General features: G+C 45.3%; 1 protein-coding gene across 2 annotated transcripts in view; it reads left to right on the top strand.

Moving 5' to 3' along the window:
• Window positions 1–6,124, top strand: part of COBL (cordon-bleu WH2 repeat protein) — a 277,905-nt gene extending 271,781 nt beyond the window's left edge. For both annotated transcript variants that reach the window (XM_046669173.1, XM_046669175.1), the window contains one exon: window positions 4,754–6,124. In XM_046669173.1, the coding sequence (XP_046525129.1) occupies window positions 4,754–4,771 (18 nt within the window). In that variant the 3' untranslated portion in view covers window positions 4,772–6,124. The remainder of the gene's footprint in view (window positions 1–4,753) is intronic.
• Window positions 6,125–21,017: the final 14,893 nt, after the last annotated feature.

Genomic DNA, 21,017 nt, shown 5'->3' with positions numbered 1-21,017 from the left:
AGGAAGGAGGGAGGGAAAACGGGAGGGAGGAAAGGAGGGAAGGAAGGGAGGAGGCATGCTTCCCAATTGGAGAGAAAAAAATAAAACTGTTTGTTTACAGACGATAGGATGGTCTATGTTCGAAAACCCAATGGAATCTACAAAGCCGATTCTAAGTTTAGTGAGTCTGACAAAGTTACAGGATACAGCAGCATTAAAAATACGATTGTATTTTTAAGTATTAGTAGTGAAAAATCAAATTAGATTTTTTAAAAATATCATTTTCAGGTGCATCAAAAATATTAAATACTTAGGGATAAATTTGACCAAAGATGTACAAAACCACAAAACATTGCTGAGGGAATTGAAAGGCCTAAATAAAGGAATGGTGACTATATCCTGTTTTGAAAACTCAATATTGTTAAGATGCCTATGCTCTCCAAATTGAACTATAAATTAAATGTAATCCCAATCAATTTCCCTGTAGACTTTTTGTAGAAATTGACAAGCTGTTTCTGAAATTCATATAGAAATGCAAAGACCCAGAATAGCTAAAACTACTTTGAAAAAGAAGAACCAAGTTGGTTCTTATTTCAGTTGTTATAATGATGGCACAGTAATTAAGACAATGTGGTACTGACATCAAGATAGACAAACAGATCAATGGAACACAGTAGAGTCCAGAAATAGACCCGCAAATATAGACAACTGATTATTGGTGAAAGTACAGAGGCAATTCAGTGGAGAAAGGACAGTTTTTTTCAACAAATGAGACTGCAACCACTGGATATTCATATGCATAATAGTTAACTTTGATCTATACCTTATACTATGTAACTCAAAATTAATCATCTATCTAAATATGAAAGCTAAAACTATAGAACTTCTGGAAAAAAACTTAGGAGAAAATCTTTGTGACCTTGGCTTAGGCAAAACTTTCTTAGATTTGAAACCAAAAGCACAGTCCTTAAAAGGACAAGTTGATAAATTGGATTTCATCAAAATTAAAACTTTCTGCTTTTCAAAAGAGCATACCCTTGGGGCTGGTCCAGTGGTGTAGCGGTTAAATTTGCATGCTCCGCTTCAGCAGCCTGGGGTTCACCGGCTCAGATCCTGGGTGCAGACATACACACCACTTGTCAAGCCATGCCCTGTCAGGCATCCCCCATATAAAATCGAGGAAGATTGGCTCAGATGTTAGCTCAGGGCCAGTCTTCCTCAGCAAAAAGAGGAGGATTGGTGGCAGATGTTACCTCAGCGCTAATCTTCCTCAAAAAAAAAAAAAAAAAGCGTACTGTTAAAAGAATGGAAATACAAGCCATGTGCTCCAACTACATGCCGGCAAAGCATTTGTCTGATAAAGGACATGTCTTCAGAATTCATAAAGAACTCTCAACCTAATCAGAAGAAAACAAATCAATAAGTGGCAAAAGATTTGAGTAAACACTACATCAAAGAAGACGTACAGATGCAAATAAGCACATGAAAAGATGCTCCACATCTTTGGTCATTATGGAAAAGCGAATTAAAATCACAATGAGATACCACTACATACCTGCCAAAATGGCTAAAATTTTATTTAAAAATGACAGTACAGAGTGTTGACAAGATGTGGCACAACGGGAACTCTCAAAATCTGTTAGTGGGAATGTAAAATGGTACAACCACTTTGAAAAACAGTTTGGCACATTCCTAAGCAGTTAAACCTACAACTGCCATACAGTCCAGCCATTCCACTCCTAGATATTTACCCAAGAGAAATGGAAACATCTGTGAGTACAGACTTCTTCACAGCAGTTTTATCTGCAATTGCCCCAAACTGGAAACAGCCCAGTGTCCATCAACAGAAGAATGAACAGACAAATTGCAGTACATCCATACAGTGAATTACTGCTCAGCAATAAGGAGAACGTTGATGCACACAGCATCATAGGTGAATTTCAAAATAATTATGCTGAGTGAAAGAAGACAGACCAAAAAAAGTACATCATGTATTGTTCCAGTTATATGAAACACCAGAAAATGCAAACTATTCAATATTCAATAGTGATAAGATATCAGTGGTTGTCTGGGGATGGGGGAGGGGAGGGATTAAGAGGGGCATAAGGGGGCTGGCCCGGTGGCCGAGTGGTTAAGTTCGCGCGCTCCGCTGCAGGCAGCCCAGTGTTTCGTTGGTTCGAATCCTGGGCGCGGACATGGCACTGCTCATCAGACCACGCTGAGGCAGCATCCCACATGCCACAACTAGAAGAACCCACAACGAAGAATATACAACTATGTACCGGGGGGCTTTGGGGAGAAAAAGGAAATAATAAAATCTTAAAAAAAAAAAAAAAGGGGGGGCATAAGGACTCTTTTAGGTATGGTAGATATGTTCATTATCATGATTCTAGTGGTAGTTTGATGGGTATATGCATATTTCAAAACATCATATATTACACTTTAATTGTATGTAATTTATTTCATGTCAATTAAGCTATTAAAACAAAAACAGTAAATATACATTATTTAAGAATCCCTTCCCCTCCCGACTGCCCCAACCCCCACAACTACTTAACTCTTCTTTCACAGCAGCCTTCTAGATATGCTGCCCGTTCCTGCTGCTCCATTCCCTCACCATTTGCACTCCCACCCACCTCCTTGCACCCCTCCCCGGGACTGGTCTTGCCAAGGTCAACAGTGCTGCTAGGTCCTGGACACTTCTTTAGCCTACAGATTTCCAAAGGTCAGGACATGGGATAAATGTGTTATTAACAGTATATGCTAGTTGCATTTTTAAATAACAGCCTCCATGTGCTTTTCTTGCCTGTTTCTTGACTTCTTGGACATTCTGCAATGAACTTGTGCTTTTTCAGATTCACAGTTAAAACCATTGTTTTGAAATTAGAGGTGCCTCACCTCTAAAGGTATCTAGAGTTAGAAGAAAAACACACTGAGCCACTTATTGAAAATGTAACTAACATACTCTTTAAAAATAAGTTCAGCTATGTTTCCCACCTTTGGGGCCCTTCTGGATCTCTTAGCAGTGTTGGCAGCTGCTGTGTGCGCTCTCCTCCTCCGGACACTCTCTCTCTCTCCCTCTCCCTGATTTTCTTCTGTGCCTGAGCCACATGTTCTGAATCTTCCTCTGTCCAAGCCTGCACTGCGGCCCCTGGAGTTAGTCCTACAACTTCCACATCTGGTCACTCTCCCCGGCAGACCCTTCACCATCCAAACACTGATGCCCCCATTTCTGTCTCCCTCCCAGACCTGTCCTGTGCTTCTAACTCATGTCTTCAGTTCCCCCCGCCCTTGATATTCATAGTGTGTGTTGCACAGGCTCAAATCAGTAGGTTCAGAACTGAGTAATCTCCCTCAGCCCCCAGACTCCACTTCTTGGCCTGTGTTTCCTTTCTCAGCTGGGTGTGGAGGCACCTGAAGCCAAGGGAAGCTGATGGAGCTGGGAGGTTAGGGGGCTGGTGTGCTTGTCAAGACAAAAGCCATGTTGAGCCGTGCTGGTCAGTGGTCTGAGGCCATGTTCTCTACTCGGATGGGCCCAGTGGAGATTGCTATTTACTAGTATTTGATCTGGAGCAAGTTACCCTCTCTAAACCCCAGCTTTCTCATCTTTGTATTGGAGGCAATACCCACAGTGATAATAATGGCAATAATGCATCACCTATTTGGTGGAGCAGAAGTTTGCATGAGGGGAGACTTGTGTGATGCTTGAAATGGTGCCTCACATGGAGGAAGCACATTGGAAAGATTCTAGGTGGGGGTGGTTGTTAATGTTAAAGGAAATCTGCTTGTGTCTTGGATATTCGCTTTGATAACACAGCAAAAGAGTGGGACAGGGTGCCCACGTTACAGCACAGTTCAATTTAGCATGTGTTGAGCTCAGTAAAACAACAGTGAGAAATCAGTGTTCCTTTCACGTGGTTTCACATGAGTCTGTCGCTTTTCTTAAAAATACCGTTAACCTTTGCCTTTAGAGGCACTGAAGTATTTCCTTCAAAATTCTACTAATCCTATTTTTTGCAGTTGGGCTTTCACAGAAAGGTGCAGGGCTAAACTGAGAGTGGAAGTTTGAGCTTTCACATCAAAAGGAATAGGACTGGGTTTGCATTCGCTCATTCGCGCAACAAACGCTTACTCGGACAACACTCAGTAAGCTCTGCCCCGGGGATGTGTGCTGGGTCTGTCCTGGTTCCTGCCTCAAGAGCCCCCCTCCAGCAGTGAGAGAGACAAACCTGTTGGGACTCTGTAGCAGGCTGGGGTAACCGACAGCCTGGGGGGTGATTAGACCGGACCCGCCAAGGACGGGGAGCAGGAGAGCCTTTCCCCGAGGTGGTATGAATGCTTGCTCTTGAAGAAGGGGGCGTAGTTTCCCAGCACGGAAGGAGCATCCGCGATAGGGAAACAACATAGGCCGAGACAGGCCAGCAGAAGAAAGACCCCAGCAGATTCAGAGAAACCACGAGGGAGTTCAGGGACGGCTTGGGCCTGGGGCAGCTGACGGCGCTGGGAGAAGTGCAGGGACCTGCGGATGTATCACAGACCCACCCCACAATGTTTTCATGCGATCTTTCCTGAGTGCAGTAGCACGGCATTCAAAGTGTTGAAGCATATTTGTGTTTTAGAAAGTTGTCTCCTTGGGGCTATAAGTAGAATGGGTACCAATGTAAAATCTCGTTGTGTTGCAAGAGTAATATTGCAAGGATGGTTTCGCACCCAGACATCTGCACTGTGGCTTCTCAGTGTACCCTGAGCAACTATGGTTCTTTCTTCACTGCAGGTGCCGTTGCTTGTGTGAATCATCCATGAGATCAGATCGTGGCAGAAACCCACCAGTGACACATCCATACATCACCACTCAAGGACACCATGTGGCAGGGGGCATCAGGATTTGGTGTACTTTCTCGTCTACAGGCCAAAACTTTGCACAGTTGGTTTTCAGCCCTGTATAATGGTGCAAAGGGAGGGGGAAATGCTGCTTTGCTGCATGGCTTGTGTGCCAAGGAATTGTATTTGCCTCTGAATATTTAAAGTTGCCAATAAACTATTCTTGTTGGCAGGTTAATGGGAATGTAAGCACTGGAGCCCAACGCTACACTTAATTATTCTGACGGGCAAAGTGGAAAGAATCACGCCTTCGACAAATTTTGGGCTTCTGAGATTTTTACCACATATAGATGGTTAAAACCATTTGGTTTTTAAAATTTTTTGAATTGCAGGAAAAATATATAAATCAATGGAAACAATCTGAATGTAGTAGTCTACATGATGCTCTGTGTTTTAATAGTAAGAAAAAAGACGCAGGAGGCTTTTTCAAATGTGGCTTTGTTGAGTAATGAAACCATTGGAGTTTTATGCCTCACAAATTTGGGGTTAAAACCTCCTGGAGGGTAGCAGACCATGATCTGACCAAGTAAGCTTTTAAAAATCAACTATTATCACGCAGAATAACAATCATACATGATGTGTGAACAGGGCATTTCTGAGTTCTCCGAAAGGTGGCAGTGGCTGAGATCAGAATGACATGGGAGTAGGCAATCAGTGCCCCACTTGGACAGCTGTCCCCAGTGGGCTGTGAAGTAGAATGGGCCTCCCCCAGGAGGGCTGTGTACGGAGCCCAGTGACTTTTTTGGAGCTCCTGCATGGGGCCAGGAGTGGGGATGTTCAGAGTCTGCATGTGGCCAAGATCAGATCAAAATTGTGTGAACATTTCACGATTTGGGTTCAGTCTTGATGTTTTTGCCCAACAGATCATGGCTCCCCTTGTAACAGGTTGCAGTCTCTCATAGCACACAGTTTTCAGCCACAAATATTGATAGTGAAGTTTAACTACGGCATTAATTTTTCATGTCCATCTCTAAAATGTTCTGTTATATTGAAAAAAGCTCTCTAAGAGATTAGTAGAAATTAAGAGGACTTCATGAAATAAAATCTCTATCTTAATGACACAACAGATATGATGAGATCATTTTAATGTCTCACAGCTCTTTCAGACCCAGGTGTCAGGTGGAATTGAACCTTAGCTCCATGTTTTCTGGTGAAGGTCACTCCCCTTCCTGGTGCGACAAGAGCATCCAGCCAATTGCTTTTAAACCGCATTATCTCTACGATTTGTCTTTGAGTGCCACAAATAAAAGAAAATGAAACTGTAGCCATGGTGTGAATCTCATGACTTTGTACCACAATCTATTTGCATCTCCTAACCCCAAAATAGAAAGGGGAGGTTCATTGATTCCACCAGAAGGTATTTGGGGCTGCCTGCTGCATTCCTCTTGGCACTGGGTTACTGCAGATAAGCAAACAGACAGGAGTCCCTGCCCATGTGGAGTTTACATTACACTGGAGGAGACAGACCATAAACAAAGTAAGCAGCCAGAATGGTGAGTGTATTTTCTTCTTCTTCTTCTTCTCCCCAAAGCCCCCCAGTACACAGTTGTATATTCTAGTTGTGAATGCCTCTGGTTGTGCTATGTGGGACACCACCTCAGCATGGCCTGATGAGCAGTGCCATGTCCACGCCCAGGATCTGAATTGGTGAAACCCTGGACTGCCGAAGCAGAGCACGTGAACTTAACCACTCGGACATGGGGCGGGCCCCCTGTTGAGTGTATTCTGATGCTGATAAGTGCTTAGGAGAAAAATCAGGAAAAAGAATGAAGAGTAAATAGGGTAATGAAGAAAAGCATCTTGATACAGTGACATTTGAGTAAAAACCTGAAAGAAATGAGAGAGCAAAGCATGGGTGGACAGATAACTGACCAAGAGAAGAGCAAGTGCCAGGGCCCTGGGGCAGGTTTGCCTGGAGGGTTGGAGGAACAAGGAGGAGGCTCTTGCAGAGGAATGAGTCGTCCTGCAAAAATGTATAGTTTCCCCAGTCTGTGGCCCGCTGTCTTCACACACAACTTGGTTCCCCTATTTCCCAGAGCAGCCCTGCTTCCCAGCCAGACCAAGAGAGTGGCAGATGTGAGGGGCCCTGAAGTGAGCCTCAAGGATGAGAAAGGTTGTCCAGTTGAGTGCACCTCCTCCCCTGGTTCCTTTACCTCAGAAGGGAAGTGATAAACTTTATACTAAATTTATTCCTTGTTGACATTACATTAAGTTCTACATCTCAGGCCATGCTGAAGCCTTGGGTTGGGGTGTGGAATGGGGACTAATGCAGCCTGCTGGGTCTGGCTTTACTCCTTTTTGCAGTGTTTTCACAGATGTCCTTGGTTGTTCTCAGTAAACCTGAGTGGTCGTGAGGCACCATTTTCCAGAGGAGGAAACGGAAGTCCAAGAAGATTAAGCAACGATGAGTCACTGTAGTCACGTTATTCTCATTCTGAAAACAACCCTTCTGTGCTCCCTATTCCTACAGAATCAAATCTAAACTCCTTAGCCTATTAGATTTTCAGTGGCCTATGTCGCCCCCAACCAGTTCCCATATCTATATGGAATGCACCCCCAGAGCACATGGCTCTCTCCTTATTCTTCACGCATTTCCTCTGCCAGAAATGCACGGCATCCACCTCTACCCACCCCACCAACTGGAACATCCGCCCCCTCCTCAAGACTGCTCCTGCACGTGCGTCCTTGTGGTGAAGCCGCCCTCACTGCTCCCCTGAAAGCTCACTTCTCTCTGCTCCTCCTCACAGACGTCACTCCTCAGCTCGGCCTCGCGCCCGCCTTTCTGACCACAGCGAGTGGCCTGAGCGCAGGAAGCAGATCTAAATGGACTTTCTGGTCCCAGAACACAGTGCCCTGTGTGCCCAGCAAAAGGCCTGGTTTACACCTATTATCCCAGTGTACTTATTAATGCTGTCCCCTCTTTCTCCCAACATGTCCCAGTTTAGGTAATAAATTCCATGATCTCCCTTATCATCAGGTCCAGATGAGGTATTCAGCAAGTGCTCAGTGAAAGGAGGAGTGTCATGGGAAGCTGGATTGGAGCCCCGGTTTCCCATGTCCAGTCTGGGATTTTTCACATCCTCTCTCCACCTCCATATTACACATTACACCCAGAAGTGAGCCCCTGTAGATCCTTCCAGGCATTCCCCCAGGCTGGTGTCCAGAGTGAATGCTGTCAAGAGTCTTCCTGGATTGGGCTGGCCTGGTGGCGCAGTGGTTAAGTACACACGTTCTGCTTCGGTGGCCCAGGGTTCGCTGGTTCAGATCCTGGGTGCGGACATGGCACTGCTTGGCAAGCCATGCTGTGGTAGGTGTCCCACGTATAAAGTAGAGGAAGATGGGCACGGATGTTACTCGGGGCCAGTCTTCCTCAGCAGAAAGAGGAGGATTGGCGGCAGATGTTAGCTCAGGGCTAATCTTCCTCAAAAAAAGAAAAAAGTAATTTTCCTGGATGAATGTAGCTCCTGAAACCTGCCTATTGCCCTAAACCATGAACTCTTTCATAACTGGTGCCTCACCCTAGAGGGGTAGGTCTGCCTGATGCCCACCTAACAGTCTCACGTTGCCTCTTCACCATTGGCATCCACAGTGTCCTGCTCTGGGCATCTCTACATAATCTCAGACTCGCCTCTGGACTGACAGCACCCACATCTATAGCCCTGGGGAGCTTTCACCTCAGCGCCTGAGCCAAAACTTCAGCTACCTGCAACATCTCTCACTGGGGCATCCTGCCCACTTGCCGTGTCCAACCACAACCTAGCCTGTTGTGTCCCCCGCTCACCTGCCTGTGCCTTCTGGGGCAGCCCACTCTTTGGTCCTCCAGTCACATAGACAAGTGAAACCACTCACCTATCTCCAAATTCTTTCTCTTTTCACCTCCCGCAGCCATCAGATGTTTCACCTGTCGCTTCTCCTTCTGTGGCATCTCTTACCACCTTGTAATTATTCTAGCTTCTGAAAAGCTTAGCCTCTTACCTTTTGTCTTAGTCAACTCAGGCTGCATAACAGAATACCACAGCTGGTGGCTTGAACCACACTCTGTACTTCTTACAGTTCCGCAGGCTCAGAGTCAGAGATCAGGGTGCTAGCAGATTTGGTGTCTGGTGAGAGGCCACTCCTTGTTCATACATAGCCATTGCCTCACTGTGTCCTCATATGGCAGGGAGAGAAATCATCTCTCTCCTTTCTCTGCTTATGAGAACACTAATCCCGTTATCAGGGCTCCACCCCCATGACCTAATTACCCAACAGCCTGCCTACCTCCCAAAGGCCCCGCCTCCCAGTGCCATCACACTGGAGGTTAGGGCTCCAACATATGAATTCTAGGGGGCACAACATTCAGTCGATAGCACCTTTTAGCATCTTCCTTACGGTGACCCCAGAGTTAATCTTTCTGGGGAGCCTTTCTGGACCATGAGCTCCAGGATGGTGGGTTCAACTCAGTGGGGGATCAGTGAGGACCCATGGACTAGGCCAGGTTTTAATTAGATCTTCATCATTCTGACTCCTGTGTCTATTACTCACTTAGTTTGGAACCTCAGAGGGATGAGAGTGTGTGTAGTTATCACATCCATTACAAAAACAAAGCAAAACGAAAGAAAAAAAGAACTGAGAAAAAAATCCCACGACCAAACCCTCCTCCTGCATTCAGGAGTCGCTGGCTCACCACATAGGTGAAAAGGAAGGGGAGGGGGTAAGGGAATTGTACCTGAGTCTCCAGGGGCAGGGCCCACATCAGCTCCATTCTTAAGAGGGGCCCCAACCATGAGCTCCAACTGTAAGTGCACAGGGACACTAGCGGAGGGGCCCAGTGGAGTTCAGATATCTGACCAATTAACAATGCTTCCTCCTTGGGTGGAGGTATGTGAGGGCCAGGAGTGGGAGGAGAGAGGAGAGATCAAGGAGGGAGCAGCATCTGGAAATTTCCAGAAGCTGTGAACATGCAGCAGGGCCATGCATGCTCGAGAGGAGACCCAGGGGGATTCTACACTGGGTTATTTCCACCACAGAGACAGTCCCAGGATTGACGCTGCTGCCTCTCAGTCCTGTGTGTTTTGCTGAAAATGCAAACGTGTTCAAAGCTGAAGGATCAAGACACAAATAAATTGGCACCTGCTCATGAGGAGTTTGCCCAGGTTCCCAGCTGGGCACAAGTTAGGTAAGGACAGGGGTGACAGGTTGTCCAAAGCTGACTGGAGCCCAGTCTCTGCAGATAGAAGACAACCCCTGGGCAGTGCTGGGTTCTCAGATCCTGCGCCCTTCAGTGTGGATGCAGAGACCTGGAGGAGCATCATTCCCCACCCTTCTCCTGAGCCCAGGCTCCCCGGGTCTCCCAGGCAGTCCATGGTGTCTGGCCCCTCCCGCCCCCAGGAACTCTTCCTCTGACTTTTGGGTGTCGCCACACCCTCCCTCAGGCAGCACCACAGACTGTGGTAGGGCCCACCCTGATGGAGGGACCCACCCAGAAAGGCACAGAGCTTGGCCAAGGCAAAATTATGCCCTTTCACTTCCAGTTAGCACCCTTCCACTCACCTTGACCTGCTCAAAACCCCCCACAACATGGCTGCTGCTACCACTCAGCTTTACCACCCCTCCTTCCCCACACTCCAAAGACACTGAACTGCTTGTACCTCCCCAAGCATACCTCATGGGGCCACTCTTCCATGCTCAGCACTAGAACACCTATTCATCCTCCAAAACCCAACCATCTCATGGAAACCTTCCATAACCACTTCACAACCCTGCAGAGAGAGGCAATCCCTGTCCTGATCTTGCACCAACGCTGCTTGTTGCTCTGGTCCCTTCATACTGTGTGGAATCCATCAGCCTCTGTGATGGGGGCCTGCGTCATGCTCACTTGGGGTCTGTAGGCCTGGGAACGCAATACTAGTGCCATAAGAATTGATTAAATTGAACTGGATCTGCTCCAACATGACCCATGGCAAATTCCGATTGAGCAGAGAGTGCAGGGCCCGGCAGGATAGGAGCTGAGGAGTTGGTAGACTTGTGGCACCTGGGAGAGAGCAGAGAGATGGCCTTGGGCTGTCGGAACTCAGCAGAAGAGCCCAAGGTGCTGGGAAAGCAATACCCAGGGTTCCAGTAGGCTGAGAGGGGTCCCAAAGGAGCTACGAGGAGGGCCTCAAGTCAAACGTTCCCACCCCTGGTTCTGGCCTGCATCCTCGAGAGGGGTCCCTGGAATTGTCCACTGCATCCTTATTGAGAGCCCAGGATCACTTTTCCCCATCTTCCTGGCCATGTCACATCCCCGCAGCAGAGAGATGGCAGTTCTGACTCCATTATGTATACTTAGAGCAGCACCCTACTTACTAATAAGTCCATCTTTAAGAGCAGTTCACCAGCAGCGCTGGCTGGGTAATCACACGGCTGCCCCCACCGCCTCCACGTGGGAGCCCAGGATAGCCAGGGAGCCCAAGGCCGTGGGCTCACCTTCTGAGCAAAGTCTGGGAGAAGCCTGCATTTCTGGATCTGTTCTGCCTCCCTGTGCCCTCCCTCCCCACCCTGCTCAGCCTTGAGGCAGTGAAACAGATCATCCCAGTTAGAAAATTCCAGAAGGATCTACAAATGCCCAACCGTGAGGAGGAAGGGAGCTCTCCTAGGAGGTAGCCCAGAGTAACTGGAAAGTCACCAGAGTAAAGGGATGGCCAATGCAGGTCTGCAGTCAGAAGGCACAGCTGACCAGCCCAGGCCTGAGGGGCAGGAGACAAGCATGGAGTGGAATCTGGGAGAAGCAGGAGTCGGCTGAGGTGGGGCCAGAACAAGGGACAGACGAGCAGCTCAGAAGCAAGGCTGTGTGAACTGTGAGGACGCTATCCACTGTACCCTGGAGTGTCACCACCATCTCCTCCTGCCAGGACCTCTGGGGACACATTACAGCAGGACAATTACAAATGAACAAGAAAGGCTGTGGCCTGACAGTCGGATTGGAGTTCTGGTCCAAGAGAGTCTGTGTCCTCAGCACATGAGCCCCCTCAGAAAACTCGAGCCCCCACACTGCAAAGCGGTCGTAATAACACTTACCATCCAAAATCTTCTCAGGGCTGGGCGAGATTGTGAACGTGAGAGCAAGCAAAACAGTGCTGAAAGCCGAGTGGCTGGTCGGTGAGTGCTTGTTTTTACAGAGTGACGAGAGCAGTGGATTCTAAGGTTCCTTGGGGCCCACACGGCATCCTCGTCCACACAAGGACAAAGGGGCAGCTGGCAGAGACCATTCCTTTCTTCTCTGATGCAGTGGCTTTGTGGTTATTCTCTTCCTTTCTTCAAACCAGAGCCACATGAGCAGTCAACCTCAGCAGGCCAAGAAACCTGGGGTTTCCTAAAAATTTGGAGGAAGCAACCAAGCAGAGTTCACAAACATTCCCTCTCAAATGTCAGGCTCTGGGCCTGGTGCTGGTGTGGTCTCATAAAATCTGCTTTCCCCCTCTTACAGCTGAGCAGTGATGCCCCAGAGACATCTGGTGACTTGCCCATGGTTACGTGGCTAATGTGGGCAAAGTTGGGTTCACCCTCATATTGGTGAACCTCCAAACCTGGCTCTCCACTCATCGTGCCTCAGCAAATGATACAGGCAAGAAGGAAGTGTTCCTGTTTCAGGAGACTGAGGCATGAAGTTTTGTTTTTTTGTTTTTTCGTTTTTTTGGGTTTTTTTGAGGAAGATTAGCCCTGAGCTAACTACTGCCAATCCTCCTCTTTTTGCTGAGGAAGATTGGCTCTGGGCTAACATCCATACCCATCTTCCTCTACTTTATATGTGGGACGCCTACCACAGCATGGCTTTTTGCCAAGTGGTGCCATGTCCGCACCTGGGATCCAAACTAGTGAACCCTGGACAGAACGTGCACACTTAACCGCTGTACCACCGGGCCGGCCCCGGCATGGAGTATTTTTAGTGTTGTCCTAGAAAAAAATGTGCATCTCCTTCTCATTCCCTGGATCCACCTCTGGGAAAGGCTCCTGTCTGTAGACAGGTATCCCCCTCACAATCTTCAGTGGCCAGAAGTGGGACTGTGTGCAAGGCAGGTCTGCGTAGGGAGACAGGGCTTCTGCTGCTGGAATTCTGGAGCCGAGGACCTCACTTAAGGACACAGTTACAGCCCCGTCCTGTGACCTAGTGTCACATCAGTGTCCAGCAAGGACAGCTTGGGTCCTGTGGGTGATCTCATCATTCCTGCTTCTTTGGTAAGACTTGTGAACAACAGGGCCTCACTGCTAAGAAATAAGACTTAGAGAACCAGAAACAACAGATGCAATTTCCTGGTGAGCAATCGAGTGACCTAATCTAGACATTTCCTGGCACGAAGGACCAGCACTACAAGAGTTTGCATAGAATCCTCACTGGGAAGGCAGGATGGGAACCCGACTGGAAAAGGCGACCTCCAGGAGCTCCTGGGCTCCACGTGACCCGCCAGTGCTGGGGCTCCCCATGTCAGGGGATTCTGGCTCTGCTGCCCTGAAATCTTGACTCTGAGTCATCTGCCACCCGAGCCCTCTCTGATGGAAAGTCTGTGGAGTGAAGATGAGAAGAAAGGGGAGCCCTGATGAGGGGCGAGAGGAGCCAGTATGCCTGGCTTGTTCCCAGTAGAAGTTCAGCTGTAAGACAGGGCATTATGAAGTGGTTAGAGCTGCTAGGGCAAAATTTGTCGTATTCCTTTTATAGATGAGGAAACTGAAACTCAGAAAATGGGCCTTGCCGAGAGGACACAGCTGGCAGGGTCTGAGTGAGAGTAGAGCGTGCGTGCTCCAGGACCAGGGCCCTCCCCTGCTGCTCTCGGGGTCCCCCGGGCCAAGAGACAGCAGGACCTGGTGTGGGGGCCCCGAAAGAATGCAGCAGTTGGCTCCCGCGTGAGTTCCCCACCAGACACCACACCTGGAACATCTCCCTCCAACACAGACTTCCCCGACTGCTGGCTCTTGGGGTGAATATGGTGCATGTTCCCGGACTGGGAGGGTTTATTTTCTCTTCTCCACTTCCTCGCTTTTACCAGATTTTCCTTATTAAGCAAGTACTAATTTGGTCATCTACCAAAGCAGGCATGGGCAGTTGCTGTGTGTGACTAGAGGAGGACATGGCTCTTAGTTGAGTAATTCCTGGTTCCCATGATCTTGACAGTTTCCCAGTTCTGACACTGGACTCCAGTTTGGCTCCCAAACCCCTGAGCATCTCCCAGTGACTGCCCAACAGCAGCTATCAGCCCATGGCCTCTGTTTTCTGTGGGTCCTGCCTGAGGAGGGCGACCTTTCTGGCATGGTCTATCCCATCAGAACGGCTGTTTCCACTTTGGAGAACCGCTGTGCAGTGTGCTAACGGCGGGCACGCCACACCTGCCTGCCGAATGCATGAGGACAGCCCTTGCTGCCCTCGGAGCAGCTCTCTGAAATAAACATCTTGACATTTGGCCTGACCTCTTAGACAATGCTCTACTTTCCGATTCAGTCCACATGACAGGTACTGGCAAGAGGCATGTTACAGACTCTGGAGTCAGAAAGACCCAGACATGAATCCTGGCCATGTGGCATGTCCCCAGGCCACATGATGGGGACAAGTGATTTAGCCTCTGAGTTTCCTCACCTCCAACACTGGCAAAAGAGCAGTAATGACATCATAAGGTTGTGAGAGCAAAAGAGGACAAATGGGCACGCTTAGCATGGATCCTGGCACATAGAAAGCCCTCAGTAAAAGCTAACTAATATAGTCATGATGCTAATCATTATTCGTAAGGAAGCTCGAGTATTTGATTCATGCTGTTTGGCACTGAGGTGAGAGCACTGGTCTGAAAAGACAAGAGCTCTGAGTTCTAGTCTGAGCTGTGCCAGAAATGACTGAGGTGGCCGGCCGGTCACCCCTCCTCTGTGAGCTTGCTTCAGTCTCTGTTTGTAAAGTGTAGGAGTTGGAGTACGTGGTTCCTAAGCACTGAGTATTCTGGAATTGTGTTCTTCATGCAGAGAGACCTCTGATGCTTGTGTCAGCTAAAGTCTCAGGAAACAAAAGACCCACTCAGATGAGTGACTTGAAGAAAATGTAATGCACGGGTTATTTACTAAAGTAAGGGCAGAGTTTAAGGAAAGTAAGAAACTCAGAGCCAGCCAAGGGGAGGGTCCTAACCACTCCCCAGTCTGGAAGGACAAGGGGAGAAGCAGTTACAAGCTGGCAAGGGTTCTAGATGTAGCAGAAGGTTGCTGGACAGGAGATGTGACCTGGGAGAGAGAAACACAGCTACTTCCAAATCATGGTCTGGCAGAGATAATAAATACCCCAAATGTTCTCTTCTGCCCTCTGATCCCTTCCAACTCTTCCTGTTGTCCAAACCCAACCAGAAATCATGGAGCAAGAGAACCTATTGATGTAATCCATAGTGGTCAGCCTCCCGGGGTACAGAGCAAGGTGGGAAAGTTAGAAAGAAATTCTGGAAGGGCAAATGGAATATCCCTCCCAATGCCTAATGAGGAAAAGGCAGAGAAAACAAAATCTCAACACATCATCGTAACGATGATGCTCTAAAGTTCAGAAGATGGCTTTGAATGAACACCACCAGTGAATATTTGAATTCACTTTGAATTTGTAATTCCTCCAAGTGCAACAGGGTTTAATCTTTCTCCGCACCAATGGGAGGTTTGCAGTTTTCTTTTTCCGCTTACGTTATTATGACAGAGGAAATGCACCTCCACTTCTCTCACTTACCAAAAGTTACAGTAATCAGTCATTCATTTCCCTTCCTAAATAATGTATGTGGCCAAGAAGTCCAAAGCTGCCCCATGTTTACCTTGCAATTAATATGCTTGTCTGAATGTAAGGATAAAAAGGCAGAGTCTCATATTTTAATCATTATGCTTCAGCAAGCTACTTTATTCCTCTCTCTTAAGGGCCTGAAATGAGCCAACTCCAAGGAGTTGTTAAAAAAATGTTTAAGAAATTAGACAATATTGATGAATTACAGATTTATTACAAAGAGTAGTGATTCACTAGTAATGTGGAATTTCCAGGAACCTGAATGGGACAGGCTGGAAGGCGCCAGCCATACGAATTAGGCACCAACAATTTCCAATTAGTAATTGCATGGCCCTGTTACAAATAAATCAGCTTTGGAACTCTTAGGAGGTTTGGAGAATGAAGGGAGGAGAGAACCGATCTTGAGCAAAACCAGACACAAATAGGCATGCATAGGACTGTACCCTTCTTGCTCCTGAAGTTAACAACAACTGAAGGCCCTCATGTGCCAGGCACTGGGCTACATGCTGGAGAACCAGCAATGTCAGAGCCACAGTTTCTCATAAGGAGCTCAGCCTTGCGGAGAGGGGAAGACAAGTGGAGGGCTATATTATGATACATGCAAAGAGTGCTATGCACACCTAGAATAGAGATTCCAAACCCCAGCTGGGGATGCCAAGAAAGCTTCCTGGTAGAGGTGACATCTGAGTTGACAACCAAAGAATGAGAAAGAGGTTGCTAGTGATTCTAGACAGAGAGAAAGTGTGCAGTAAAGCCAGAATGAAAGAGAGCAAGGTGGACATTTTCAGGAAACGGGGCTTCAGAGGAAAACAACTGTGTGCTTTGGAGCTTTCTAAGCCACAAGCATGTACTTTATCCTGAAGTCCACGTGACATCGCTAAAGGGTCTTTGAGTAACAAGACTACTTGACAAACATGACTGGCAACAGAATGGTTGATGGTTTGGAGAGGAGCAAGAGTGGAGGAATTAAAACCCCTTAGGAAGTGAGCACCAGCTCAAGGAAAGACAAGAATTGGCCATGTGCCTGGGGGAAGCTAAGAGAGTTTTCCTGGACACCCACAAGATTGAGCTCATGCAGAGTTCTGGAAAGTGTCAGAGACTGAAAATTGGCGCAAACTCAAAAAGATATCCCATACATGACCAACAGAGAAATCAAGCATCAGTAACCACAGGTGTGGTAAGGAAAATATGTGAAACTGAGGACCCACAAGATTTCCCAACATTCATGTGAAATGAACGCAATTAACACGATGTCAGTTACGTTATGCTTTCTATTATTGCAGGCTTTTTTATTGCAACTATGATGAGAGCTTTTTCCGCATTCCTAATTTTCCAAAGATAATGAAGGATGGGCAGTAGGTAGTACAACTACCTGTGTTACCTTCTCCCACACACCACCCATCACGTGAGCCCAAGAGCCACTCTCTCCCTCATCCCCACAGACAATCCATCATGAAAATGCCCTATTTTTTTTTCATAAAACCGAGAATGACTTCATTCTGTTCATTTTTCTCCTGTTCTACTGCCAAGTCTCTAAATATCCACATGCAATTGTGTTTATTTCTGGATTTCGTCTTGTGTTTTATTGTCTATCCATGCATAAATAACACAATTTCAGTCATAGAAGCTTACTAATTATTATTGTATTTTAATATCTGGAGGGGCTAGCCCTTCATTTTTGGAATTTACTGGCTAGTCTTGATCACTTGTTCTTCCAAATCAATTTTAATATCAACTTGATTAATTTCAGAAAAAAATAGCATTTTTATTGAGCTATCAATGAAATTATAAACTAAATGTGAGAAACTAGATATGATATACATACAAGAAGATATATATATATATATGCACACAAATATTTGTCCCAGTCTGTTTTTCTTTTATTAGTTTTCCTCATATAGGTTTTGCACATTTTTTGCCAGTTTTATTCTTAGATATTTTACTAAATTTTTGCTGTTGTAATTACATATATTTGTTATTTCATCTTATCTGCTAAGAGAATGTGTATATGAAGATTATTGATGGTACCTTATAAATCATTCTATTGTTTGTAGTATTTTGCAACAATTCTTTTGGTTTTGCAGATGTACAGTGATGTCACTTGTTAATAGAGATACTCTCATCTCTCCCTTTCCAATGCTTATGCTTCCAATTACATCACTTTAATGCTTCCATTACAACGTCAGATGCAGTCATGTGCCAGGTAACGACCTTTTGGTCAACAACAGACTGCATGTACAACAGTGGTCCCATAAGATTAGTACCATACAGGGGCCAGGCCTGTGTCATAGCAGTTAAGTTCACACGCTCCGCTTTGGCTGCCTGGGGTTCACTGGTTCAGATCCTGGGTGTGGACCTAGCACTGCTTATCAAGCCATGCTGTGACAGGCATCCGACATATAAAATAGAGGAAGATGGGCACAGATGTTAGCTCAGGGCCAATCTTCCTCAGCAAAAATAGGATTGGCAGCAGATGTTAGCTCAGGGCTAATCCTCGTCAAAAAAAAAAAAAAAAGATTAGTACCATAGAGGCCAGGTGTGTAGTAGGCTGTACCATCTAGGTTTGTGTAAGCACACTCTATGGTATTCACGCAATGACAAAATCACCTGAGGACACATTTTTCAGAATGTTTCCCATCGTTAAGTGACGCATGACTGCAGTAATGGAAATAGTAGGCATCTTTGCTTTTTTATTTTTTTGGTGGAAATACTTCTAGAGTTTTCCCAGAAATAAGCTAGCTTTTGATACGAGCTATATAAATTTTATTTAAGAAGGGATTTATTCATTCTATTATCATAAATGGGTGTTAAATTTTGTTAAACCCTATTTTGGCATCTATCGAGATAATAATGGATTTTTCTCCTTAGATCTATTAATATTCTGAATTCTATTAATAGATTCCCTAATACTGAATCACCTTTGCATTTCTGGAATAAGTACTATTTCATCACAATGACTTCATATTTAAATGAGATATTGGATGCTATTTACCATTATTTTATTTAATATTTTCACATTGATATTCACATGTAAGATTGGTCTACAGTTAATTTTTCACGTTATATTTGTCAAGTTCGATATCCATATCATACCTGCTTCGTGTCCTTCCTTTTTAAAGCTCTGGAATTTTTTAGGTAGCACTGCAATTATCTTATTTTTAATGATTTTGTAGAATTTTCCTAAGCCATCTGATCATAGTACATATTTGAAAAGAAGCATTTTTACTGCTTTCTCATTTCTTCTATTGGAGTCGGTCTGATTATATTTTCTATCTCTAGACAAGTCAGCTTTGGCGAATTGTATTTCCTAAAGTTGCTTGTTTCTTTTAAGTTGTGAAATTTATTTGCAGAACATTCTGCTAAGTGTATGACTTTTTAAAATTTTCTCTCTCTTGATTATTATCTTCCTGCTGTCGTCTTTTATTTTATGTATGTATGCTTCTCTCCTTCATTTATTTTATTAAGCTGACTAATGACCTGTCAATTTTGTCACCGTTTTCAAAGAGCAAGTTTTACATTTTCTTACTAAATTCTGTCATGGATTTTTTTCCTAAATATTTAATTTCTGCTTTCACTGTTAGAGATTTCTTGGTCCTTTTCTAGCTTTTTGACTTAGCACATTATTCATGCTTATTTGTTCTTATTGTAATAAGTATTTACTGGTATAAATTTTAGACTACTGTATTGTGTTTCCATTACTGCTATTTTCTAGAAGTTCTGAAATTTAGTTTTGCACTTCTCCTTTGAGCCAAGAGTTAATACCTAATAATTGCTTAATGAAATGATCTCTAATAGAAAGAAAACAAGATGAGCCCTGAAATTGCCCAGGCTTACTGCTTTGAGCTTGTTTCTAAATTGTTGGAGAACCTTTAAAAATTTGTTGTTAATTTTCATGTTATTATATTATGGTCATAAATCCTGTTAGTATTATTTTATTTTTTGGCACTACTTATGGTATTTTTGAGTGTCCTAAAATGTGGTCAATTTTTAAATTCTCTTTCCATGTGAAAAGGAAGCATATTCTCGATGGCCTGGTTTTAGAGTTCATGTGTATCTATAAAATTAACCTACTGATTTTGTTGCTCAGTATTTTATATCCTTATTAAATGTATTGTCTACTTCATCCGTCTTAGATGGGAAGTTTCCAATTATGAATGTGTTTTGGTCTGTTTCACCTTGCATCTCCTCTAGTTTCTGCTTCATAAAAGTTACTGCTCTGATAGTGAATACATTGACATTCATAACGCTTATACCTTCCTTTCAGACTTTAATCTTTAGCATTACTGATGTTTGTATTTGTTGTGTTTTGAGTTGTTTTAGAGGACCTGAATTCTGCCTTTTCTGACATCTTATTCAGTTAGGTTCCCTTGAAGTAGACACAGAGATAACGATTCCAATGCAAGTTATTTGGGAAGTGAAGAAAACACTGGTAGGGTGGGCGAGGGAGTCAGGAAAGGGTGGGCAGCCAATAAATGCATTATAAAGCTGTTTACTACTGCGGACCACTGGAGTTTGATTCCACTCCACAACCCCATTTGTCAGTGCAATGCACATGCCTCAGATTGGCCCCATCCAAGGGTAGAGGGTGCTGGGGCTTTTATGTACCAACTCCCATCATTGATTGGTTGAAGACTGCTCCCAGAGGATGTTAATCCTTCAGCACTTCTGGCCTGCCACATGGGTAGCAAAGGCTCTAGAAGCCAGAGAAAGCTGTCATCCAAAGAAATGAGGCACTGAATGTTGGAATTTGGACTGGTGTGCAGTGAAATAGAAAGAATAAGAGATGTGAGCAGAGCCCTGACATGTCTGTTCTCACTATCAAGACCATAAATCTTGCTTTCTTACTATTTATATTTACCTGGCATATCTTTGTCTACAACTTTTATTTTGAAGTTTCTGAATCTCTTCATTCTAGCTATGTCTTATAAACAGCAGAGAGTTGGATTTCGCTCTGCTAGTCCATCCAATAATCTTTTGCTATTATTATGTGAGTCGAGCCAATTTACATTTATTAATTTAATCAATGTTTTCAATATAGATGAATTTTACGTGTAGTCAAAATGGAGTTATAGGAAAGAGATTTTCCCTCCTACTTGAAACAACCAAAAAATAGACAAAGACTGAACAACTGGCGCTTAAGTAATCCCTGAGAGAAAGCAAATAGATGAGCCCTACAACTGCCAGCTTCTTGTCTGGGGAGCATTTCTAGGGTGAGGTGCAGAGAGCAGGAACCCAGGCAGATCCTGGCGGACTCCTTGAGTGGAGCAGATGGAGCTGAGAGGCCAAGGAGAACATGGCAGCTGGAGTCCACAGAAAGGAGCCTTGAAAAAGAATTGCTGCACAGAGGGAACTCCAGAGTCTGCAAGGCTCCCCCTTGAATATTCAGCTGGGTGTGAATCAGTGAATGCCTGCG

The sequence above is a fragment of the Equus quagga genome, chromosome 8, assembly GCF_021613505.1.
Source record: "Equus quagga isolate Etosha38 chromosome 8, UCLA_HA_Equagga_1.0, whole genome shotgun sequence".
NCBI lineage: Eukaryota > Metazoa > Chordata > Mammalia > Perissodactyla > Equidae > Equus > Equus quagga.
This window is presented reverse-complemented; position numbering and strand designations above follow the sequence as displayed.